The sequence below is a fragment of the Neoarius graeffei genome, chromosome 11 (assembly GCF_027579695.1).
Source record: "Neoarius graeffei isolate fNeoGra1 chromosome 11, fNeoGra1.pri, whole genome shotgun sequence".
Lineage (NCBI taxonomy): Eukaryota > Metazoa > Chordata > Actinopteri > Siluriformes > Ariidae > Neoarius > Neoarius graeffei.
The window spans coordinates 15,212,610-15,238,790 of NC_083579.1; the positions used below are offsets into that span (position 1 = coordinate 15,212,610).

The window sequence follows — 26,181 nt, forward strand, 5'->3', positions numbered from 1 at the left end:
GTACTGGGATGGGAGGCTACCTGGGAAGACATGGTACAGGAAGGACTTTGACTTTAACCATCACACACACGCATATGTAGTCACATGCACACATGATGGGCCAAATCTAAAGATCCTCATGGGAACTGGTGCTTCCCTGACTAATGAGTATTGGACCTTAGTCTAATGGACATGCATACTTTAAATACTGTTTCCTGTTGAATTAGCAGTCTCGAGTGTTCAGTTCTCCTGCTCACTAATGTGCTTTTTAATGAGGAAACATCAGTTCACAGAAGAGAAGTCAATACAAATCAGTGTTTACAAAGTCTGATTAACTCTGAAATATTTCATCAGTGAGAAGGTCCCAGGCGGGACACATGTTAATTGTGTGTGTGTGTGTGTGTGTGTGTGTGTGTGTGTTAAGACTGTGACGGTGAAGTGATAATGTAATATTCAGATGCAGTATATATGCTGTAATATATAAAAACAATACCATTCAGGATTTTTCCCCCAGATGTTAAAAACGTCTTTAAAATAAAATCACATTGACTCAAGCAATATCTATCTTATTATTTTACACTCTTGCATCAGGATTATTATCCATCCAACATCCGTAACCGTTTATCCTGTGCAAGGTCGCAGGCAAGCTGGAGCCTATCCCAGCTGACTATGGATGAGAGGCAGGGTACACCCTGGACAAGTCATCAGATCATTGCAGGGCTGACACATAGACACAAACAACCATTCACACTCATGATTAATTTAGAGCCACCAATTAGTCTAACCTGCATGTCTTTGGAATGTGGGGGAAACCAGAGCACCCAGAGGAAATCCACGCAGACGTGAGAAGAACATGCAAGCTCCACACAAAGGCCCTAGTCAGCCACTGGACTCGAACCCAGAACCTGCTTGCTGTGAGGTGATAGTGCTAACCACTACACCACCATGCCGCCCAATCAAAAGTCCTATTTCTCATTATTTCATCAACACCCAATGCTTGAGTAAGGCTGGTTTACCAGGTCTACATTAAGCAAATTGATGAATATGGATTTTAGCTGCCAATGAAGCATATCTCAACATGTAATCCACTTTATCTTTCCCTATCACACACTCTTTAATGAGGATTTTGAAAGGTTTGGCCTTTAGCAACTGGGCTTTCGGAAGGGTTTTGTGTTGCATGATGTTGGGAAATGTTCAGATTTTCCTATCAGTATTGATCTACAGATAATATTCGTCAGGATCCTTATCAGTCAGTTACATTTGAGGACCTGGGTGATCCATGCTAGCTGTTCCAGGAACAGTGTCCTACAGCGAGTGTAACTTTCATTGACACTTTCTTTGTCTTTGTTCTCTTCTCTTTCTATATTTCTGCTCCTAGGTAATATCGAGTACAGTTGTCCCGCCACCAACGAATGCGAGATCACCAAGCGCAGACGGAAGTCCTGCCAAGCTTGTCGCTTTATGAAGTGTCTCACCGTTGGAATGATGCGAGAAGGTGAGAAAAAAACAGGGAAAACTACTATTATAGTCAGAGCTCAGAGGAAAGAAAGCTGTTCTTGTAAACAAGAAAGAAAAGAGGGAAGAAAAGTGGAACAGGTCTCGGAGTCAAGGTTGAAAGTGAAGCACCTCGCAGCATCATGCCCTCCAGGCCCACCTTGTCAGCCAGACGGTGGCTTTGGCCTTGGCCCCCCTTCAGCCCACTAACAAGCATGCTTCTTATTTAGAGAGCTGGCCTCCGAGGCATGTTCTTTAGAGCTCTACTGAGCAGACAAGCAGTTATTTGGAGCTAGCTGCTCTCCTGTGGAAACAGCGGCTAGGGCTTTCTCCAAAAACACACACTCTGACATTGGGAGGTCTATCACCTATGTGCTAAAAAACTTCCGCTGATACACTCCATATATCAGTGAAAAAAAGAACAGCACACACTCCAGTGCTGCACAAGGCTCTTGGTTGTCCCCCCCCCCCCCCCCCCCCCCGTCTTCTTTCTCTCTTGTACCATGTGCTCGTTAGGGTTTAATATTTTTCCCGAAAATGACATGAATCAGATCCCGGGATAAGACGACCCATTTCCCGGGAATCCCGGGAAATAACTGTGGGGTTTTTTTGTTCATTTTTTTTTAGCCCAAGTAGGCCTTATGTATGTATAATTCAAATATTCGTCCCAAACTGACATCTCATCTCATCTCATTATCTCTTAGCCGCTTTATCCTGTTCTACAGGGTCGCAGGCAAGCTGGAGCCTATCCCAGCTGACTACGGGCGAAAGGCGGGGTACACCCTGGACAAGTCACCAGGTCATCACAGGGCTGACACATAGACACAGACAACCATTCACACTCACATTCACACCTACGGTCAATTTAGAGTCACCAGTTAACCTAACCTGCATGTCTTTGGACTGTGGGGGAAACCGGAGCACCCGGAGGAAACCCACGTGGACACAGGGAGAACATGCAAACTCTGTACAGAAAGGCCCTCACCGGCCCCGGGGCTCGAACCCGGACCTTCTTGCTGTGAGGCAACAGCGCTAACCACTACACCACCATGCCGCCCCCAAACTGACATTTTGTATCAAATTGTTGCACATTATTTGCATCATTATTAGGGCAAAAGAATACAGTTTAGGCTGCGTCCATTGATGAACGCGGTCATAATAAAGTCTGCCACTACCGTCGTGCACGACATCTGCTGCAGCGCTAATTAAGGTGGATTGTCCCTGACTTGTCTTCTGAAGAACCCTTAGCCTATATAAAACCAATATTTTACAGAGCTCCATTATAAGAACGAAATAATGTTAACCATTGAATGATTCCTTCCTCATCCATTATCCTAAACTAAATCCATTACGTGGCTGTTAATACTTGCAAGTGGCTGCAAACTGGAATAATCACTCGAAGTTAACCAAATATTTCTTTATTGTTCAGGGCAGGCATATTTCTCTCTGATTTTAAATAATAATACAAAAAAGCTTAGGCTAAACACATAGCCTACGTGTTCAATTAATTAAAGAAAATGACCCAAAAATGTTGTCTACAACTGTGCACTACTAAAAGACATAGGCATATAGAAAACGATAGCCTGATTTTAAGTAAGACAAAAAAAAAAGGCTAAACACAGCCTACAGGTTCAATAAATTAAAGAAAATTGCCCCAAAATGTACAACTGCACTGCACTAGCCTACTTAAACACAGGCATAGTATAGAAAACGATAGCCTGAACTGAAATAATAAATTTCGCTTTGCAATGAACTTGTGGCTCAATATTTCTTTAAGTTTACAATTCATTTCTCACCCTGACCCGGTCCTTCTTTCTTTTTCTTCTGGAAGTGTGCTTTCAAGAAACAGAGAGCGTCGATAGACTCTGCGCTTAGGCGGTTTCGGATTTTCGTGACAAATTGGCCGCGGATAGAAAATGCTCTCTCCTCCTCCACGGATGTAGCCTGAACAGTATTTAGAGCGTCAAACAACTGTTGCAGGTGAGGTGGTCTCCTGTTGGTGGCCTCGAAGAGGGAAAATTCTTTGGTTATAACTTTCATGAAGTCACCGTCTTTCTTTTCCTCTGACGCTGGCGTAGTGGTCATAGAAATTGCCTGCTGCAGATCTAATGCTAGGTTCCCTTCACTCTGAGTCGAGACTTCTTCGTTCAGACTCGGAACTTCCCCTTGCGCACTCGATTGTGTAGGCCTACCATCTACTGCCTCTGAAGAAGACGCACCATCGCTCTCAGTAGGCACCAGCTGGTGGTTCTGTATTACCGTAACTACTGTGGCACCGTCGCCTCCATCAACGTTACTGTATGTCAACAAATAGACGCGCACCATTGATTTTTTTTTTTTATTAGGCTATTTTCCTGGTTTCCCATCATAACCTTTCCCGGGAATCGAGAAATAGTTTTGATCAGATTTCCCGGGAATGATTAAACCCTAGTGCTCGTGAAGCTCGTGGGCTGAGCAGAGACGAGACGAATTGTGAGTGGAAGGCTATGCTTCTGTCACTCACAACACAGGAGCTCTTCAGGTGTGTGAAGGTGCTGACAGGCCTCATAGTCTTATTGTGGGGCCACAGGCATGCAAAAGAGTGTATGTGTGTGTGCAAACATCCACTCGGTTTAAGTCATGATCAGGTAGACTGCAACTTATACGTAGAGACACAGGTCTACACACACACACACACACACACACCGGCCTGCAGCAAGCTTGATCCACATGGACCTTAGTGGTCAGCTCGCATTATACCACAACAACACAGCTGGAGAGTAACAGCAGGCACACACACACACACACACGCCCCACAGGTACATTCTGGAGGATGTGGGCATCTGCGTGCACATGTGTGCATTCCTAAATTTTCCCCATTTGTCTCTGTACACATCATTTGAATGGTGGTTGGAAATGCATGCTCCTTTGTCAATGTTATATGTGCGAAATGTTTCTCTTTCACATCCATACACACATGTGCACCCTAAACAAATCTCATTCAGCACCACTGTTGCCCCGTGCAGGCCGATTTGCCTACGCAACTGGTGCTGGTGGCAGGTAGGTAATTGATACATACGGGTCCGTTTTCAGAAGGCTCTGAAGGATGTAGCTGCATGTTTGATATGGCACCTTCCCCCATGAGCATACAGACAAATAGCAGCCTTTTGTTCTCGCTCCTAGCCACCTATACACACATATATCAAAATGGCACGCTATGGCATGGCCATTTGTTGTAAAGTGTTTGAATTTAATACTGAGGTCTCTCCTTACATATGAATAAGGGTCATTTGTGAAATTGATTCATCAGTTTCATGGGGGAAAAAAAAATTCACACGAAAACTAGACCAAATTCACCAATTCAGCTCATTTATTTGTAGTTGCTTTATCCTGAACTGAAACGTCCAGTTTTCAGTCATATTGAAAACTGTTCTCTTTTCACGTTTGTCCGTTAGCGTAAACCACGCCATGTTTGCTTTGAGGGAAGCCTACAGCGTGGCTCAGCGCTGTCATCTCAGGAGCACAGAGGTTTGTGAGAAGTCGCTAATTATGGGTGGCTACCTGGAGTGAGTCGACTTGTCGGTGGCTGTAGAGAGGAAAGAACATGTTGCCGTAGGGGAGGATGAGTCTGAAATTAGCCCCGTCACCCCTGAGGAAAGATGGAGGCGTGTGGGAAGGATCACTAATCCAGATCAAACAGGATCCCTCACACAATCCCTACTCTTACCAGATCAACTCCTGTGCCGGTCACCCAGCCTGAGCTAGCAAAAGGAATGAAACGCGCTCATACATACAGTACACATGCAGAATGAGACTCATTTCAGTGTCTACACACGTGCAGCAAGTCACAGACCTCTCACAAGCACTTACCAACACACAGACATACTTTCTAGCTCCAAGGAAATTGCTGCCTGACTACCTTTCAGTCTGACCCTGGGGGCTAGCCACCTGCTGTGCAGCTCCCTCCAGCTACCCAGCTGTAAAATTACATCCGCGGGCACTTCGAGAGGCCGAGACATGCCCGAGAGCCTCAGGAAGAACTGTCGCTTGCCTGCTATATGCTAATGCTAAACCGTGATACTAATGAGAAAGCCCGGGCGGACAGCTGTAGTGCGGAGCACCGAACAAGCTGACAAGCTCGAAATATCTTACTATTTCAAACAGCAGCAATGACAAAAGACTAACACACATACAACGAGAGCAAAAAGCTTCATTTATGACTGCGCACAAGCGTGGTGCACTCCCCAGGGGTGTACAGCTGAGCAGCTCTTTCTCCCTCTAGACTAGGTGTCCAGGGAAGACGACACTTATGATGCATCCTTCATGTCCACACCCACACTTTATTCGGACGTGTTCTACCAAAGAAAGCTTAATGTCTCTCTTCTTGTTTTCTCTCTTCCTTCATATCAGACATGCTACCACCACCATCACTACCACACACTTACCTGTATATGCCTGGGTATTTCTCAAAAGCTTCTAACTTACGTTCATTTATCACTTTCCCTTTGGGAAAACACTACCTTCTTCATGATATAGAACCGGCATTACATGCCTCTCTCTCTCTCTTTCTCTCTCTCTCTCTGTTGCATGCAAACAGACCTTTCCATTCCCAGCAGGGACAGAAAGAGAGAATGAGTCTCAGCCTGGCAGTGATGGGATGCACCTACCGAATATGTAACACCTAATTCCTGCAGAAGGCAATTAGAGACTCATCCAATTATTTGACCGTGTTGTAGCAAGTTGCTGTGCTAATGAACGCCTCGGTTTGGGAGTCTGACAGCACCGGTCCTCTCTGCGAGACCTTCTCTCTGGGGAGGCGGGCTGCCAAAGAAGCAAAGCAGCCAAACCAGGCTTTATATATGAATGAGGCTACCGCTTCTCTCACTTCACACTCGTGAAAAAGTGCAAATGTACACAGCCTGCAGAGAGATGCATTATCACACATTCTTCAGTCTTTTTTTAAATTCTGCAGCATTGTTTTTATCGTGTCAGACATTCATCTGTTCCATGTTATTACTTTTATTAATGCACCACCCGTCCATCTGATTGACATTTCTGGCAAGCTAATAATCATGCAACTCACGTATTGTTCCTCATGGTCAAAGATCTGCCATGGGCCGTGGTTTCTATCTGATCTTTTATACCATCATGTTTAGATGTCAGGTGGCACAGTGGTGTAGTGGTTAGCACTGTCGCCTCACAGCAGGAAGGTTCTGGGTTGGAGCTCCATGGTCGACAGGGGCCTTTCTGTGTGGAGTTTGCATGTTCTCCCCATGTCTGCATGGGTTTGCTCTGGTTTCCCGCAGACATGCAGGTTAGGCTAATTGGTGGCTCTAAATTGATCATAGGTGTGAATGGGAGTGTGAATGGTTGGTTCTTCCAAAAAAACCAGGCAAATGGACAGCAGGAGGTCTTTCCCCTCATCACCACCAGAGATGGGTGGCATGGTGGTGGAGTAGTTAGCACTGTCATCTCACAGAAAGAAGGTTCTGGGTTTGAGCTCAGTGGTCGACGGGGGCCTTTCTGTGTGGAGTTTGCATGTTCTTCCTGTGTCTGCGTGGGTTTGCTCCAGTTTCCTCCACAATCTAAAGACATGCAGGTTAGGCTAACTGGTGACTCTAAATTGACCATGAGTGTGAATGGTTTTTTTGTCTCTATGTGTCAGCTTTGCAATGATCTGGTGACTTGTCCAGGGTGTACCCCGCCTCTCGTCCATAGTCAGCTGGGATAGGCTCCAGCTTGCCCACAGCCCTGCACGGGATAAGTGATTCCAGATAATGGATGGATGTTTAGATGTGCAGTTGCTCTTCTGTTGTTTATCCATGATTATATTGTCTATTGTGCAGCACCCAGTGTAGATTCTTCGATTTGGGTTTAAGAAATAAATGTGTCAGTTTTGGAACTCAGTAATGGTAGGGGCGAAGATGATGCATGGTGACACAGGGTCCTGGGACAGTTTTGGTTGTTTTCTCTGTTTGCATGGGAATCCACTTGGTTTACCATTTTCCTCCCATCAACCTAAAACATGCAGGTAGGCAGATTGGCTATGCTAGCTTGCCCCAAGGTGTGAGTGTGTGTGTCTGTGTGTGTGGGGTGGTCGCCATTGGCCTAATGGTTAGAGAAGCAGCTTTGGGACCAAAAGGTCACCAGTTTGATTCCCTGGACCAGCAGGAATGGATGAAGTGCCCTTGAGCAAGACACCTAACCCCCAACTGCTCCCCATATTGTACTGGGTATGTTGTACGTTGCTCTGGATAAGAGTGTCTGCTAAATGCCTGTAATGTAATGTAATGTGTGTGTGTGTGTGTGTGTGTGTGTGTGTGTGTGTGTGTGTGTGTGTTGCCCTGTGATGGACTGGTGTTCTATTTGGGGTGAATTCTCCCACCTTGTGCCCCAGTGTTACCAGGGTTTCTTTAGATGAAGTGTTTACCGAAGATCAATGAATGAATAGATGGTATCAGGCCAAACGTCTGTGGATTCCTGACCCTCAAACCCATACGTACTTGTTAACCAATACATTCCAAACGTACTCCCCTTTTGCTGGTATAATAAGCTCTACTTTTATGGGAAGGCTTTCCACTAGATTCTGGATGTTTCCCATTGATGTTAGGATGTTGAGGCTCCAGTTCCAGTTCATCCCAAAGGTGTTCTGTGGGGTTCAGTTCATTCAGGGCTCTATGCAGGATACTCGAGTTCTTCACTCCAACCTTCACACACCATGTTGCTTTGTGCACAGGGGCATTGTCATGCTGGAACAGTGAAGTGGAATTCTTAATCCTGCAGCATACAGAGACATTCTATACAACTGTCTGCTTCAAACTTTGTGGCAACAGCTTGGGGAAGAACCACATACAGGTGTGACTGTTTGGCCATATCGTGTCTCTCAGTTTGGGTAGCTGTTTAACATTATGGATCAAGGTTCACTCCTAGAAAGAAGGGTTCCTCGTGGGTTCTTTGGATGGATAAGAGTTAAGGTAGTAGTCCTACCTCCTCTGATAGGGTAACACCTTTCAAGGTTCCCTCAGAGGAAAAAGCTGAAGATCTAATCTCTTTACATGGATTAAAACAAATTCCCCCTATTAGTTTATTTTTCTATTCCATCTCTTGAAATTGCTAGACTTGGCATTCTCAACAGGTTGGGCCACAATGTGACAGAAAATAAGACAGCTCAGTCAAATGGGTCAGGATTAATATCATGTTTAGATTCTTTCCCCTCAAACTTTTATTACTCTACATCTCTCTGTGGTACAAGGCGCTTAGCTTTAATGGTGATGACTTCGAGCTGTCACACTTAAGTCATCCCAGGTGTCTCAGTTTTGTGTGAGGGAGGAGAGCGAAAGGGACAGAGAGGCAGGCCTGTCTCATCAGGAGTCCCACAGAGTGCATCTGTCTCACCTCCACCCTCTTCTTTTCCCGTTTTGTGTTCCCACACCATCTCTGCATCTAATCTCTTCCTGTCTCTTCTCTCTCACTCTCTTCTCTTCTCTCTCTCTCTCTCTCTCTCTCTGCTCCTTTTCTCATGTTCCTACACCCTGTCCCTTCCACCACTGGCTGTCTCCTGCTCTCGCTCTTCTCTCCCTCTGATGGAGGGCATAAATCATTGTGCTGTCAGCAGCAAAGCTTGCTAGATTATGCAATGCTGCTATTCAATTCATTTAGAGCCTGAAGAGAGGACCCGTGTGAGACCACCATCCACCCAGCGCACTTCCCCACCTCTGCTTCCCCAAAATAGAGAGCGTCTGTCTTAAAGAGGGCTCTCTGGGGAGTGATATCATTATGCAGTCATTCTATGTCTTTTCCTCTCTCTCTCTCTCTCTCTCTCTCTCACACACACACACACACACACTCCCTTTCTTGCTCTAGTTTGTCCTACTTTATTCCTCTATTCCAGCTCTTCTGGCAACGTTCCTATCTGCCATTTTTATTTAGTTGCTTTTTCATCAAGTTTGTTATCTTTTACATCCCGCATTTCATAGCAATTCAATCATTATTTTCTTGTTATCCTCCCAAAATAGCGTGAACTCTCTGCTTGAGATCATATAAGATCATGTGAATGGAGTCTACAAACGCACCATAATGATTATGTAGACCAACAGCCACAGAGCATCTCACATACATCTCAGCACGTACTCGCCATCATCCATTATCTCTGAAACGAAGAATTTGGTGAAACGCTTGAAAATATGCCTCATGCAGATGTCTTTTTGCCATTTTAAATCTCCCCTCTGGCACTGTATAAAACACCACACATAATTAAGACACGATTACTTAATTGCTGAGAGGGTTTTTTTTTTTACAGAAAGGTCAGCCTTCTGCATTTTCTCCACAGCTTCTCAGCCTTTCGAACAATCTGTTCAGCAGATCTCCTCCCCCTTTCTCTCTTTTCAAACTCCCTTCTTCCTGACCCTGATTGGTTTATCATTTTGTGTTGCCAGTTCCCACCCACCAGCCAGTTCTCTCCTCTGATATGACAGTTACCAGCTGAGGAGGGTGAAGACCAAAACCTGCTTCCTCAAATCACACGTGAAGCGAGCCAGCTGCATCTTTTCGGAACGCCTGTTTATGCTGCGTAACACATTCAGAGCAAAGCGCTATCTCCTGTCTTCTGAATACGTTGGATGTTCTCTTCTGCTGTCGTCCCTCTTCCACATACATTTTCTCACTGTATGTACGCGGAAGATGGTAGACAGTGCTTTCCTCTGAGTGTGTTGCACATACATCCAAAGTTGGCTCGTGTTGCTGCCACTAATAGTGAAGAGTATGCTATCCTTCCCACCCTGACAGCATGGCCAATTTTGCTCCATTGACTTTTCTGTTATGCAAATTGGGAGCGTTTGGCAATTTTCTTGATCTTGTTCTTCCAAAAAAAAAACAAACAGGCAAATGGACAGCAGGAGGTCTTTCCCCTCATCACCACCAGAGATGGGTGGCATGGTGGTGGTGGAGTAGTTAGCACTGTCATCTCACAGCAAGAAGGTTCTGGGTTCGAGCCCAGTGGCTGACAGGGGCCTTTCTGTGTGGAGTTTGCATGTTCTCCCCGTTTCTGCGTGGGTTTCCTCTGGGTGCTCCGGTTTCCCCCACAGTCCAAAGACATGCAGGTTAGGCTAATTGGTTGCTCGAAATTGACCGTAGGTGTGAATGTTTGTTTGTCTCTGTGGCTCAGCCCTGTGATGACCTGGTGACTTGTCCAGGGTGTACCCCGCCTCTTGTCCATAGTCAGCTGGGAAAGGTTCCAGCTTGCCCGCAACCCTGCACAGGATAGCGGTTACAGATAATGGATGGATGGATGGACCACCTGAGATAGAGAGTCGGAGACAACAGTGTTGCGTTTTACTGACCTCATGTCCAAAGTGGTTTTCTTTCAGTTCTACAGCACTGTCTTCCTCAAGCATGAGCATCTACTAGAAAGACATAATTTCCTAAACACCACTCTTGACCATTTGGTTAATTGATAATGTGTTATAGTGTCATAGACATAACCAAGAGATATCATCCTGCCATGCAGTATGGTGGATGCATCATGGAAGCTCTACGTTCTTGCAGCCTCTGATTAAATGGCTCCTCAGTAGATCCTCAGCATTTCTGTGCATACTCACTGTCTCTGTCTCCTCCCTGAAGATGGAGGTGCTCACCCAATGGTATTGTTTCGCACCTGCTCATCTTTTAATTCTGTATACATATTCACTATTGCACAGATGTGGTAGCCTGGCCGTCCATCTGTCATTACAATGCAACGGTACATCCGCAACGTCAGTAAACAAGACGTGACCTGTGTCCTACCTCATGCTTTGCACAATCCAGCTTCACCCTGCTGGGATTTGCCTATGCTAGTCACCTTCTTCTGCTTTGTTTTGGTAATTTGTGAGCAATTTTCTTACTGGGCTCCACTTGGGCGTGAAGGTACTAGCCAGACAAGGCCCTCCTGCATGTCCAGTTCTGCACTGCTGCCTACAGACGCCAACTCTTTGCATAGTGGGGGCCCACGCTGGGTCCCACAGACTGCACTTTTCCAGCTGGATGGTCTGATTTGGTTGCAAGGGGGGGCGCAGTGGTGCTTTTGGCAGTGGGCAGCCCGTGTAAACAGCTGGCGCCCGAAGCCTTGTCCCTATTCCTCTGCATCCAGATCATCACTGATGACCATTACATGACCTGATTGCAGCCTTCTGCTGCGTGGTGCAGCCCAAAAAGTGCTTGCCTTCTGTTCAACTTATCTTCTCACCAAGCATCACGCAACTGATATATACGCACAAATAAACTCATGCGGGCGCGCACACACAATCGCTTTATGCACATGATATCATCACACACCTCATCAATCTTTGTGTGGACCAGAGTGACTGAGGAAAAGATGGCAGATGTGAAAGGCATAGGAGGAAGTTGGAGTGGCAAGCTGCTCTCGCAGAGGCCCTGGGGGGTGGAGGGCTGTGCAGGCTAAATTTGGCTCAGTGTGGACCTGCTGGTTTTGAGAGGCTAGATAATAGCAATCTGGGAATGGCAGGGGCTGGCAGGCAAACAGGCAGCACAGAGGCACAGCATTCCTGCAGTTAACACAACACATACGTTACGTACGTACACACAACCTCGTCTTCCGTTTTAACCAGAAGTGCTTATTACAAAACATTTCAAATCATCATCACAGCTCACTGACACATTGCATTATTAGCATTATCAGCTACAGTATTAATAAATCTACCATATGGCTACTCTGTTTTTACTTTTTTTTTTTGTTTATCTTCATAAGCGCCTCACAAGCATGCAAAAGCAAACATTACCAAGAGTTGTGTAATTTGTCGTTAAATAGGTCATGGGCATTAAACAAAGCATTATAAATGCATTTCTATTCACAGTCGCTTCTCCATAAGGTACATCATTGGGCACCTGCTAATTTCTCATCCCAAAATAGTATTGTAACGACGTGTTAAATTGGTTACAGGGCATTCATCTATCAGCTGTAGGCCCACTGATAATTCAGCTTCTGAGGCAGGATATCTATTTTCTCATGTTCCACTTTTACTGTAAACACATAACTCCTGGTTTTATAGAAATATGATTATTTATATGATTACTCTTCTTGGTTGCATCCAGTGTAATTTTATACAGAACAAGCTAAATGTACCTGGACCATGACCCATATCTCACACACTTACACACACGCCATGCTCTCTGAGTGGCACCGTGGCCGATGTCATCAACACACAAGCACAGAGGCATCTATTTATACAAAGCTATTTATCTGGATGTCACACTTTAATCGCTTTGTCATTTATGTAAATATCCATCGCTCAAGTGAAGGAAATAAAGGTTCATTACGGAAAATATGTGTCCATTTGCATGACATTAAGCAACTCTGACATCCTTTAACTCATTATTATGATTATGATTATTATTATTATTGGAAATATTCCTTTACTATTCCTCCAGGATCTTAAACAGGGCAGGCATATGAAGACTGAATCATAAATAAAGTGTAACTGTAATCAGGCAGGAGTATAAAGGTATGAAAAGTTGAGGAAACACACGGGGCGACAGTAATTACCCACTTCAATCCCACAGCCAAGTCTGTAGGAGCCTGCAGGTGTGCTGCTCATAACCCCATCAGCCTTCGACCTGCTTCATATTAACCAGAGTGGCCCAGCCCCAAGCACCATCGCACGCTCCTCACACCAAACCCCCCCCCCATCTCACTTAACCTCCAGTAGAGAGGCGGCGTCACTGTCGCCCAACTGCCTGCTAGCGCTACACCTGCTGTTCCAAGGCCCATGCCATTACCAATCTCACAGCTCCTGATAGACTATTACCTGACACAAAAAGCCATGTCACTGCTGCCTGGTGAGCATTTATATGTTTTTTTTTTCCAGAACTGTTAGGTGTTTACAGAGATTCTGGTAACTTTCATAAAAAGTTTTATACATGAGACAGAAAAGGAGTTGGTGGACTGTGGGTCTGGCAAAACACATTAGTAGTTCAAAGCTTCTATATATGCTGTGAGATCTCAAGAGAAATGCACTTCCATAACCCGAAACACTCATCCCAAAATACACACTTACACCGTGGATGATCAGTCATGTGCTTCTCTCTGGAGTCCCTCAAGCCTGGGATGGGGTTGTGTTTGCATGTCAGGAAGGACAAAGCATGTGTGTGTGTGCGCGTGCCAGTGTTGTAGTCGAGTCACTAAACTTCGAATCCAAGTCCAGTCTTGAGTCCCCAGTGTTCAAGTCCAAGTCAAGTCATTAAAGAAAATTTCAAGTCAAGTCCGAGTCAGGTCCATTGATCTGAGTCGAGTCCAAGACTGATCTGAGTTGAATCTGACACAAGCCCCGCCCACTATCAACAGGGCAAGTAACATGACAGAGGGTTAACACTAGCTAGTTCATCGCTCAGCAAGCAAGCCTCGCTATCAACAGAGCAATGAACATAGCGTGTCACTTCCTTCTCTGGGTGGAGTCTTATCAAATGACGATTGAAGTTCGAGGTTGTCCCCGTCATCTCCTTGATAGTTCTTCTACATATAGCCTAGGTCACAACCGGACGTACGATTTTTTGGCCGTGCGATTTTTGGCGTTTCCCAAATCGCTGCGTTTTTTTTGTTCGTGGAGAAAGACGCACGTTGGCCGTAAGTTTGTCTTGCAACCTGAAAAAACCATAAGCGCCCGTAGAGTTTGTTTGACATGACAAAGAACCTCTGCGGCTGGTCTGCGGCCGTTCTACAGCTCGAAAATCAGCACGTCATACGCGCACCCTCCATGCATTTCACGCGCGCCCTCTGTGTGTTTCTTGCGTTTTTTGCACGTAGACCGGCCGTAGGAGCACGTACGGCCGGTTGTGACCGAGGCATTAGGAACACATCGCAGTGCATTTTTTCCCACTGCACGAGAAGTCTGTATAAACAAAGTGAACAATCCTATGCGCATTCTCTCCAGGCATTTTAGCACCATTAACGTTAGTTTGTTCCTCAACATGACGTACAAACAGGTGAATGTGCATTTTCTTACACGAAATTAGTGTAAAAATGAATGCAGATATAAATACAAATATCTTATGCCAAATTATTATGGCATGTTACAAAAAAAATAAAGAAAAAATCCGAGTCCTCATCTCCAATTTACGAGTCCGAATGCAGGTAATGCACGAGTCCGAGTCTGAGTCTGAGTGCTCAAGTCCAAGTCAAGTCACGAGTCCTTAAAATTAGGGCACAAGTTTGGTGTGCATGCAGCTCCTTAACCCTTTACCGCATGAAGTGCCAATAACATATCTAAAAGGACTTTTTCTAATATCACTCATAGAGTTTAAAAATAAACAGATGATCCATGTAGAGGAATACTCTACCTACGTGGGTATAAAAAATAAAAATAATAAATGAAACTGAAATTTAAAAAAAAATCTTTCAATGTGTTTCTAAACACAAATTGTTCAGATTCAGGTCTAAAATATCGCAGTGTTCTTGATGGAAAATAAATATGTACAGTTTAGTACTGTTGCATGATGGAGCTGATTTGAAAGTTTAAAAAAAATTTAGATTTTTTTTATTATATATATATATATATATATATATATATATATATATATATATATTTTTTTTTTTTTTAGAAAAACTACCATTAGAATTAGAATTCCGCACCATTGACTGTTGTTGTGTGAAAAGTTTATAACATTATACCAAAGAGGTGAGATTTATTAAAAGCAACAGAAATGACGTTAAACTGCAGTCTTGATTTGATTTGGACGAGATTTACAGTATATCTTATGTTTTCCTGAAACTGTCTGAGACCGATTGTTCGTTAGTGTGGAAACCACACATGAAAGGGTTAATGTAGGTACAGTACCTTAAGATTTCAAACAGGTTCAAGTCACCTTAAAATCTGCTCTTTGTTAAAGGACACCGTAAGAAAAACATATATTTTGGAATTTTGAAAAAAAAGTTTTACGGTTGCAGAGATACGGTGATTTTAGTAAAAATAAATATCGAGTCACACACCCCTCCCCCTGACCGACCTCTACCTCATATTGTACAGTGGTGCTTGAAAGTTTGTGAACCTTTAGAATTTTCTGTATTTCTGCATAAATATGACCTAAAGCATCATCAGATTTTCACACAAGTCCTAAAAGTAGATAAAGAGAACCCAGTTAAACAAATGAGACAAAAATATTATACTTGGTCATTTATTTATTGCGGAAAATGATCCAATATTACATATCTCCGAGTGGCAAATGTATGTGAACCTTTGCTTTCAGTATCTGGCGTGACCCCCTTGTGCAGCAATAACTGCAACTAGCCCATTCCTCCATACAGAACAGCTTCAACTCTGGGATGTTGGTGGGTTTCCTCATATGAACTGCTCACTTCAGGTCCTTCCACAACATTTCGATTGGATTAAGGTCAGGACTTTGACTTGGCAATTCCAAAACATTCACTTTATTCTTTTTTAACCATTCTTTGGTAGAACAACTTGTGTGCTTAGGGTCGTTGTCTTGCTGCATGACCCACCTTCTCTTGAGATTCAGTTCATGGGCAGATGTCCTGACATTTTCCTTTAGAATTCGCTGGTAGAATTCAGAATTCATTGTTCAATCAATGATGGCAAGCCGTCCTGGCCCAGATGCAGCAAAACAAGCCCAAACCATGATACTACCACCACCATGTTTCACAGATGGGATAAGGTTCTTATGCTGGAATGCAGTGTTTTCCTTTCTCCAAACATAACGCTTCTCATTTAAACCAAAAAGTTCTATTTTGGTCTCATCCGTCCACAAAACATTTTTCCAATAGCCTTCTGGCTTGTCCACGTGATCTTTAGCAAACTGCAGATGAGCAGCAATGTTCTTTTTGGAGAGCAGTGGCTTTCTCCTTGCAACCCTACCATGCACGCCATTGTTGTTCAGTGTTCTCCTGATGGTGGACTCATGAACATTAAGGTTAGCCAATGTGAGAGAGGCCTTCAGTTGCTTAGAAGTTATCCTGGGGTCCTTTGTGACCTTGCCAACTATTACACACCTTGCTCTTGGAGTGATCTTTGTTGGTCAACCACTCCTGGGGAGGGTAACAATGGTTTTGAATTACCTCTATTTGTACACAATCTGTCTGACTGTGGATTGGTGGAGTCCAAACTCTTTAGAGATGGTTTTGTAACCTTTTCCAGCCTGATGAGCATCAACAACGCTTTTTCTGAGGTCCTCAGAAATCTCCTTTGTTCATGCCATGATACACTTCCACAAACATGTGTTGTGAAGATCAGACTTTGATAGATCCCTGTTCTTTAAATAAAACAGGGTGCCCACTCACACCTGATTGTCATCCCATTGACTGAAAACACCTGACTCTAATTTCACCTTCAAATTAACTGCCAAAATAAATGACCAAGTATAATATTTTTGCCTCATTTTTTTTAACTGCGTTCTCTTTATCTACTTTTAGGACTTGTGTGAAAATCTGATGATGTTTTAGGTCATATTTATGCAGAAATATAGAAAATTCTAAAGGGTTCACAAACTTTCAAGCACCACTGTAGCACAAAATAGAAAGGGTCTTCATGGTCCTAATTAGTACTGTTACAACCAGAAAAGGTTGTAGCTTTATGAGCACTTTAGTTTTGGAGGTTCACCCTAACAAATTCCTGGCTGCTGTGCGCTCGCTGCACACAATGCATATGGCGCAATGCGTCACTCGCTTCTGTTGGCTCCAGTGCTGAATGTGAAGTACATATTTAATGCACCCTTAACCCTAACCTTAACCTCAAGAGCCTTTTGGTTGCAGGTTTTTGTGTAAAAATAAGTAAATGCTTCCTCATGGAGGTCAGTCAGCGTCTGCACAAGGTCACTTGGTCTTCAGTAAGAGAATAAAACATACAGAAAGCAGCTGGACGTTGCTGATGTTTGTCAGTCTGATATAGCGAGTGTGACGGAGGATTAAAAAGTGAAGCTACAAACAACATTAGCCATATGAAAATTAGGTCACGCTAGCTGATTAGCGCTAATGTTAATTATATTAATGGGCCAACTATGCCATCCATGATAGAGCCTTTGTGTAAATTCAGATTCATGTCTCCACTGCTCACGACACACACTCACCGAGGTCCTGCTTTGAACAATTATTGAAAAAGACAGCAGGGGAGAGAAAGACTGAAGACGGAGAGAGGATGAAAGAGAAAGAGAAGCAATGTTGCGTCATCCCTCAATTGCATTGTACTTTGACAGATTGTAGGCTCGCTTTGCAGGGGCAGCACCATCTCATTTGTCGCTGTTTGATGGGGAAGTGTGTCTAGAGGAGGGGAACGCTCTCCATCTCCCCTGTAATCAAATGGCCAGAGGAGGCGCGGCATAGGCGCTCAGACACAGCACACACTTTACTGATCTGCTCTCCGCCAGTCCAGCGTCAGCCCCAATCACAGCTCACAGCACTTCCCTCGGAGACCACGCTGCTTTTCACACCTCACTGTCTCCTGGAGTTTGGGCTGTCTCAGAATTTTAACCCTTTATCCAAATCGAGCACTGACTATACTGGAATGACAGGGTTCATTTTGTTTATGATGGATGAAGGAGGTTTCGTGGCGATACGTATATGAATATTGGTCTTGGGGTTGGACCAGAAATAACTGTGAAGAAGAAGAAATCAGAGAGAAGGAAATCATGAGATTTGAACAAAGCAAAACACAAAAGACAGCACTATAGCGCCACCGGCAGGCTGATTGGACTCATCTCTTTGTGACTGTTTGAGGAAGAGAACTGATTGCGTTTCACATTATGTTCAGTTTTCGCAAAGAAGAAAAAAAAGAAGATGAATCCTATGGAAAACAAGGTGTTTCTCAGCACCTGGACCCCTAATAATAATAATAATAATAATAATAATTGACCAAAGGTGAAGTGAATATCAATAAATAATAACTAAGATGAAGTCAAGGTTAATATTTAAATAATATTGTCTAGCGCTGAGTGGTATATCAGATATATTTCATTCAGCTCGCATGATACTGAACAAGTCAAAGATGAGTATATCAGCAAATCAGCATTTTCGAAGGCCAGTGCTAGCTTACCCATGACTCAGTGCTGTTAGCATGGCAGTCCAGTTACCTTCCAGCCGGTGTAGTGTTAGCAAAGGTCAATGCTAGTGCAGTCAAGCCGAATATTATTATTCTTTTCCCTGTGTAATTTACTTAGTTACTTTTAAAATCAACATCGACAGCTATACACAACGGAGCGACCTGGCAGCCAAAATTTTTAACGAAGCAAACCTGGCGGCCATGTTTGTTTACAAATTGTCACAATCGCTCACTAGCACGGAAGTTTTACATCTCCGATGTGTCTCTTTTCCAGTTTTTCGGTGTCCGTCGATATGTTTTTCTCTTGTAAATATGCATGAAGAATATCTAATGAAGTTTTGGTAGCCTTTTGGGTGTTCAACGCGTTTTCAGTTTATTTATTTAGTGCTTAATCCTGGCAGTAGCACTGCATTCGCCTCGTCTTGTCTCTTTCCCAGCCGACAAAGAAATGATTGTGCGCATGTGCAGCAGGAAAGTTTCGTCATGAGCTCTGATGTGTGATGTCGTGTTGTCTTGCATAATAACAATATTACACGCTCATTCTCCATTAGGGAGAGTGGCGTAATACATGTCGGATAAGCAATATGCTAACAATATTGCATGCTATCAATAAACCCGCTAGAAGGGAATAGAATGCATGTTTTTATTCCATGGAAAAAGTGGCCTGTATGGATAATAATCACCGATATTCACTGATATAACTTCAAAAACGGGATGTAATAAAGGCGCGGTGCAGACTTGTGTCACTTATCTAAAATACTTTGTTTTGAAATCGATAAAATAAACCACAGTCCCACCTTACCTTTGAATAGTTTTCGAACAAAAGTCGTAGCATCTTTAATGCTTTGATTTTAGGAACAGTATTTTCGTTCATCATTTGTTCATCACTTACGGTGACGAAGTGATCGGATGCCATTTTGCCGAGTCGCTCGAGGTGATTATTGAGAAATAATCAGAATTTCTCAACCAATCATCGATTGGAGCAAGATTTTCTATGATCACCTCCGTATTTATACTACTAATACGTATTACCAGTCTGCTTCTCTCCTCTGCCATCTCTCAGCCGTGAGCTTGAGAGTTTTGGTTGTATTGTTTGAACATATCATCCTGCCAATCAGTCAAGTCCACACCCTGATAAGACAGCTCCTGTATTATTGAGTTGACGTTCAGGAGGCTCTGTAGTTCCAAAGATAACACCTGTTTAAGGCGTGGAGGAAGTAAGGAGCCATCCACGGCCGCCTCATATAACTGCCTCAATTACCATAAAACCACTGCTGCAGCCCAGAACATCCAACTCTGAGTGTGTGTGTATGTGTGTGTGTAGCCCATAAGATAGCACCATGTTTCCAATTATGAATCCTAACATTTCAATCATTCGCTTGTCATTCCATCACGGCTCAGCGGCGCCCTTAAAATTTCAGTGGCCTGTTCTGATTGGGCTCTGGAATGAAGAATGGGGTTTCATAAAAAGGGCCCGCTATGCCTCAAGGTCTCATAACGGCAGAGCTGAGCCGAGCCAGGGACATACGTATTGTGTGTGTGTGTGTGTGTGTGAGTGTGCAAAGATCCTGAAAGATTTCACTCACCAGTGTGTGTGTGTGAGTGAGTGAGTGAGTGAGTGTGTTACTCTTCATCTGATTATCGTCTTTGTTTATTTCACCCTGCAACAAAAGCACGGATCTGTCAATTTCTCTTCCAAGTCGATACCTCAGTGTCCGGTACTCACTGTTTGAAGTGGAGGAAATCCAATGGTGATCCTATCAAACTCCATCCACATATCGGCTCTCAGCAATGTTCCTGCGCCCCAAATGATCGCCGTTCATCACTTTGTCTATTAAGTCGCTTGGGCTTTTGACAGCTTGCCATTGACACCCCATCGAGGAAGCAAGCAGCCGGCGCTGGAGTGTGTGTGCCAACGTATCACACCGAATTTGTCAACATCATTCAGTGCCATTCAGATCACCATATGAGACCAGGGACAGGACAGGAACGTGCTTCTGATTGTGTGTGTCTAGGGTGTATTTCTATTACAGACAGACCTTGATATAATAATTAAAGAGAAATGATCGCTCGGTAACTCTCTGGGCCAACAATGAAGCCAACACTGATCTTTCTGCACACACACACACACACACACACACACACACACACACACACACACATACACCTCTTCCTCTTAACTCCCATGCTCTTGTTGTGCTGCTGTATTTTTGCAGCTCGGCCGCTGGACACGTTCCCTTATCACCCTTCCCAGGTCATCTATTAATATATGAAGGCTCATTTGTTAACTGGAACGGTCGCTTTTCTCATTGAGGCCCCTCCCCTCCTCCTCCCCATCGTCCTCCTCCTCCTCCTTTTTTTGTGAGGTTTGGAAGTATAATTTTCAATTTTTAATTTGCTTCATTTAGATTAAAATCATTCATCAGGACAGAAAGTGAGTTAATTTTCTGGAAAATAAATGAGCTAGTACAAATGACTCCTTATTAAGGTGTGTGTGTGTGTGTGTGTGTGTGTGTGTGTGTGTGTGTGTAGGGTGTGGTGCGGAGGAGAGGAGGATTCAGGTAATCAGGACCACTGTGCTATCTTTTATAAAAGAGGCAAGGAGAAAGTGATACTAAAAGATAAATGATACACAAAGAGGGTCGTATTCTGAGAGCAGTGAGAAGTTCGGAAAATTAAAAAAAACCCTCTCAATGGGATTCAGAACGCATTGAAACGATGCGTACAGAGTTATCTTGTATGGATTACTGGGAAATACACCACTCATACTTTTAATCAGAGCGCCATCCGGGACGTGGAGAACCAAAACCATGATATAAATCTCTGTATGTCACTCGTGAGGAAATCAATGAATTGTTTTGATTTGGCGTGAAGATATGAAGTTTATCTTCTCGTGTTGAAAATCTCACATTTTTCATACGAAATATATCACGGATCTGCGTGGCATATTTAAATAATATTGGCTGGCACTGGATGGTATATCAAAGATATTCCATTCAGCTAGCATGGTATTGAACGAGTCGAAGATGAGTAGCTGAATGGAGTATATCTGATATACCACAAAAAAGCCAGCCAATATTATTATTATTATACATACAAACTCTCTTCATATCAGCATTCTCACCTTCCAGCTGGTGTAGTGTTTATCAGTAGTGTTAGCAAAGCCCAATGCTAGCACAGTCAAGCCAGTGCTATCGAGAGCTACTAGTACAGGCTAACGACCAAGAAACTAAGATTTCTGTCTCCGGACTCTTCTATGACGCACAGTCACAACAGTATTTTTCACTCAGACTTAAGTATTCATTTCCCTGTGTAATTTACTTAGTTACTTTTAAAATCAACATCGACAACTACACACAACGGAGCGATCTGGCAGCCAAAATTCTCTCAAAATCTCCTGCTTTTAAGAAAGCAAACCAGGCAGCCATGTTTGTTTACAAATTCTCACAGTCACTCACAAATGTGGAAGTTTTACATCTCCGATGTGTCTCTTTTCCAGTTTTTCGGTGTCCGTTGGTATGTTTTTCTCTTCTAAATATGCGTCAAGAATATCTAATGAAGGGCGGCACGGTGGTGTAGTGGTTAGCGCTGTCGCCTCACAGCAAGAAGGTCCTGGGTTCGAGCCCCGGGGCCGGCGAGGGCCTTTCTGTGCGGAGTTTGCATGTTCTCCCCGTGTCCGCGTGGGTTTCCTCCGGGTGCTCCGGTTTCCCCCACAGTCCAAAGACATGCAGGTTAGGTTAACTGGTGACTCTAAATTGCCCGTAGGTGTGAATGTGAGTGTGAATGGTTGTCTGTGTCTATGTGTCAGCCCTGTGATGACCTGGCGACTTGTCCAGGGTGTACCCCGCCTTTCGCCCGTAGTCAGCTGGGATAGGCTCCAGCTTGCCTGCGACCCTGTAGAAGGATAAAGCGGCTAGAGATAATGTGATGTGTGATGTGATATCTAATGAAGTTTTGGTAGCCTTTCACAGGGCTTTCCACTAAGGCTCATACCGTACTAGTCAGCCATGACAAATAAGTAGCCAGCCGGGGGGAGTAAACACAAAATAAACTCCTGTGCACGCACTTCCCAGGATTAAATGTATTTTCCACAGACCATTTATTTATTCACTTTACTCAAATACAAAGTAAAATGGCAGTAAATCTTCTTTCTTTTCTTGCGTATTGCATCATGAGGCGTTCCTGGCTTGTAAATCTCTTATTTTCGGTGCATGACACATTCACGCAACTGAGCATGCTATGAATTAACAACGACAACGGTCTGCAGTGGTGGCTACACAATTAAACACTCAGCGAACATTTCTCCATTTGTGTATGAAAATACACTCCAACCACTCAGTTTGGTTTCATTTGCAACCAACGGTGTCTTTTGATGCCAGCACGTAATTGAACGAGAGAAGACTGGTTTACCGGAGACAAAATAAGCGTTATCTCTGCTTCTGTTCCCTCCGATGTCGCCTCCGACGGCCCCGACACACTACTGCCTCCGCCGAGTGTGCGCGCACACACACACCGCATGTCGGGGCCGCGGATGAGTTACTCTCCCCTGATCAACGAAGTCGGCAGGGAATTTGTGGTTATTATCGGTACAAACAGCACGAATCACAACTTAAATGAGTGTGGTTCAGTTTGACATTATTGTCAGTCTGTTAGCTAAACATTTAATTTTATTAAAATCGAAAATTAATATTTAGAGCCTGTGGGCTACAAAAATAATAGTCATTAAAGTAGCCGGCTGGACTTAATTGTGTAGTCGGCTGTATGGCCGGTAGCCGGCGCTTGTGGAAAGCCCTGCCTTTCAGGTGTTCAACGCTTCTTGGGTTTCAGTTTTCAGTTTATTTACTTAGTGCTTAATCTTAGCCGTAGCACTGGATTCGCCTCGTCTTCTCAGTTTCCCGGAGGACAAAGAAATGATTGTGAGCACGCGCAGCAGAAAAGTTTTGTCTCTGGATATTCGCCTGAGCTCTGACATGTGACGTCGTGTTGTCTTGACAACATGCAATATTGGAACAATTTTACAATATTGGGGAGAGTGGCATAATACATGGAGGATAAGCGGTATGATAACAATATTGCATGCTGTCAATAAACCCACAAGAAGGGAATAGAATACATGTTTTTATTCCATGGAAAAAGTGTCCTGTATGTATAATAATTCCTGATATTTCACGCCGATGACGTCACTCCCAGTGTTTTCCCGCTGACTGGACATGCGTTGACAAAATGGCAAACCGGTTCAAAATTAAAATTATTTTGATTAACTTGTGTATTTTTTTTGTGGACGTGTCCATATAATGTCAAGAACATTACACTGTGGCATGAAGATATGAAGTTTATCTTCTCATGCTGAAGAACACACTCGTGATATATGCATTCACCACTCTCAGAGGAAAGCTGCCGTCTACCCTCTTCTGCATACATGAGTATTAAAAAAAAATCCATGATTGGATAGTGTCACTGTGATTGACGAGAGAGAGTATGTCACCTCTCCAACACAGTTGTGTTCTCTTCCCTTCAATTGTGACATCGTCAGGTTTTAGATTCACAATTTCCATAGGATACGATGAACATTTTGTTGTTGTTGTTGTTGTTGCACGTCTCCAGAGACACTAATCCTGCCCAGGGTGCCTGGAGACAACTCGAAAAATGAAAGAAAAAACCCAAACTGTCAAACATCTCATCTCATCTCATTATCTCTAGCCGCTTTATCCTGTTCTACAGGGTCGCAGGCAAGCTGGAGCCTATCCCAGCTGACTACGGGCGAAAGGCAGGGTACACCCTGGACAAGTCGCCAGATCATTGCAGGGTAACACACAGAGACACAGACAACCATTCACACTCACATTCACACCTACGGTCAATTTAGAGTCACCAGTTAACCTAACCTGCATGTCTTTGGACTGTGGGGGAAACCGGAGCACCCGGAGGAAACCCACTCGGACACGGGGAGAACATGCAAACTCCACACAGAAAGGCCCTCGCCGGCCACGGGGCTCGAACCCGGACCTTCTTGCTGTGAGGCGACAGCGCTAACCGCTACGCCACCGTGCCACCACTGTCAAACATATTATTTCAATAATCGAGAGAAGTGAAAAAGTGAAGCTTTTCTATTTAACAGAATAAAAATAATCCGGTTTAATAATCCATCTTTTTTTAAACCAAGCACTGATCAGCTGTAAACACGTTGCCAGTTTGAGGAGGTTCTACAGATCAGGTTGTTAATCCACTACTCTCAGACCAGTGCCGAGTTTCCCAAAAGCATCGTAGCACAAAGATCATCGTTAAATGGTCGCGCGAGCAGCACAATGAACACTCTCTCTCCTGGTTTAGATGCTTTTAGCATTAAGAGGCTTTTGGGGAAACCCACCCCAAAATCAAAATCTGTCTGAATCAGTGGAACGCATTCAAGGCCTCTGCAGCTCAGTCAGTACGTTCGACAGGAGAGTGGACGCAGACGGGCTCGCAGCTTCAGCCAGTTTGCATTGTGCTTCACTGACATCTATTTTTAGGCAGTAGATCAGCAGAGCTGCTGAGTGCCAGCAGGGAGACAGGTGTGTTATATGAATATGGAGAAAATTCCTCTGTGACGTCATGGTACGGATTTGCTTTTGAGCTGGACAGCGCTGTTGATGAGACTCAAACACACACACACACACACACACACACACACACACACACACACACACACACACAGTAAATCTGGCTTATTAGACAACATGGTCACGTCTGTTTACTCGCCGGTGGTCAGCACATTTTCTCAGGATGCAAATCCTCATCAAGGGCCAAGCCGGGCACGAGAGAAAATCTTTCAGCATGCAGTCAAGAAATTCAAAGCAACTCTCTGTCCAATGTGTGTGTGTCAGAAATTTGTGCCCCTGCAGGAATTCGTAAGCAGAACTTCTGAACGCAGAGAGCTGTGCAAGACAAATGCTGTCAATATTTGCCTCTGTGTGTAATCACATTACGGAAAAAATGACGCAGTGGACTGATTGTGTTGGCAAAGGAGAATTGAACAGATTTAAACATCAGAAAAGTTTTTTTGGGGATGAAATGATATGCATGAAATGGAGTCTGGAGTCGTGCGTTACATTTACAGCGACACAGGAAATAAATTCTCGTCGCATTAGGAGGGAGACTGAGACGACCGAGTCTCTCTCTCACCTCTCTTTATCATTGTGTCTCTTTACCCATCTCTTTCTCTCTGCTTTTCTCTCTCCATGTGAAAATTTAATAACTTGATGGACTCAGGGGATCTGGCAACCCACAGTCCAGTTGCTTTCCCATATTCATGTGTTCCTGGCCTATTTGCATGGGAGGTGGAAGCTCTAGTGGCTTGCCGCCGCTCTACCTCTCTTCCTGTCAGAAAGGGGGCGATCCCCGACAAAGCACCGAGCCTCAGGTCTCGCCACATGCTTTGTTTTCCTCTCAGCTGGAACTGCACAGTTTGGGCCTAATAAAAGCTTGCACAGTGAGCCACACGTTGGCACAATCACAAGCTTATGAATGTCTGTGGAAAACAACAACAACAATAACACAACAAAACAATTTGGTTCCCTTCGAAGAAATGTCAAAACCTGCTGGGGAATGTATGCTGCCGAAAAGACTGGCTTGTGAGATACAAACCAAACCATCATGGCCTGTTTAAGTGATGACATGCTTAAGTCCAAAGGAAATACGCAGAACCTTTATTTTTAAA

At 44.0% G+C, this 26,181-nt stretch overlaps 1 protein-coding gene across 4 annotated transcripts in view; it reads left to right on the plus strand.

Moving 5' to 3' along the window:
* The window catches only part of esrrga (estrogen-related receptor gamma a), a 95,300-nt gene that overhangs the window by 26,106 nt on the left and 43,013 nt on the right, over positions 1–26,181 (plus strand). For all 4 annotated transcript variants that reach the window (XM_060932897.1, XM_060932898.1, XM_060932899.1 and 1 more), the window contains exon 4: positions 1,358–1,474. In XM_060932897.1, the coding sequence (XP_060788880.1) occupies positions 1,358–1,474 (117 nt within the window). The remainder of the gene's footprint in view (positions 1–1,357; positions 1,475–26,181) is intronic.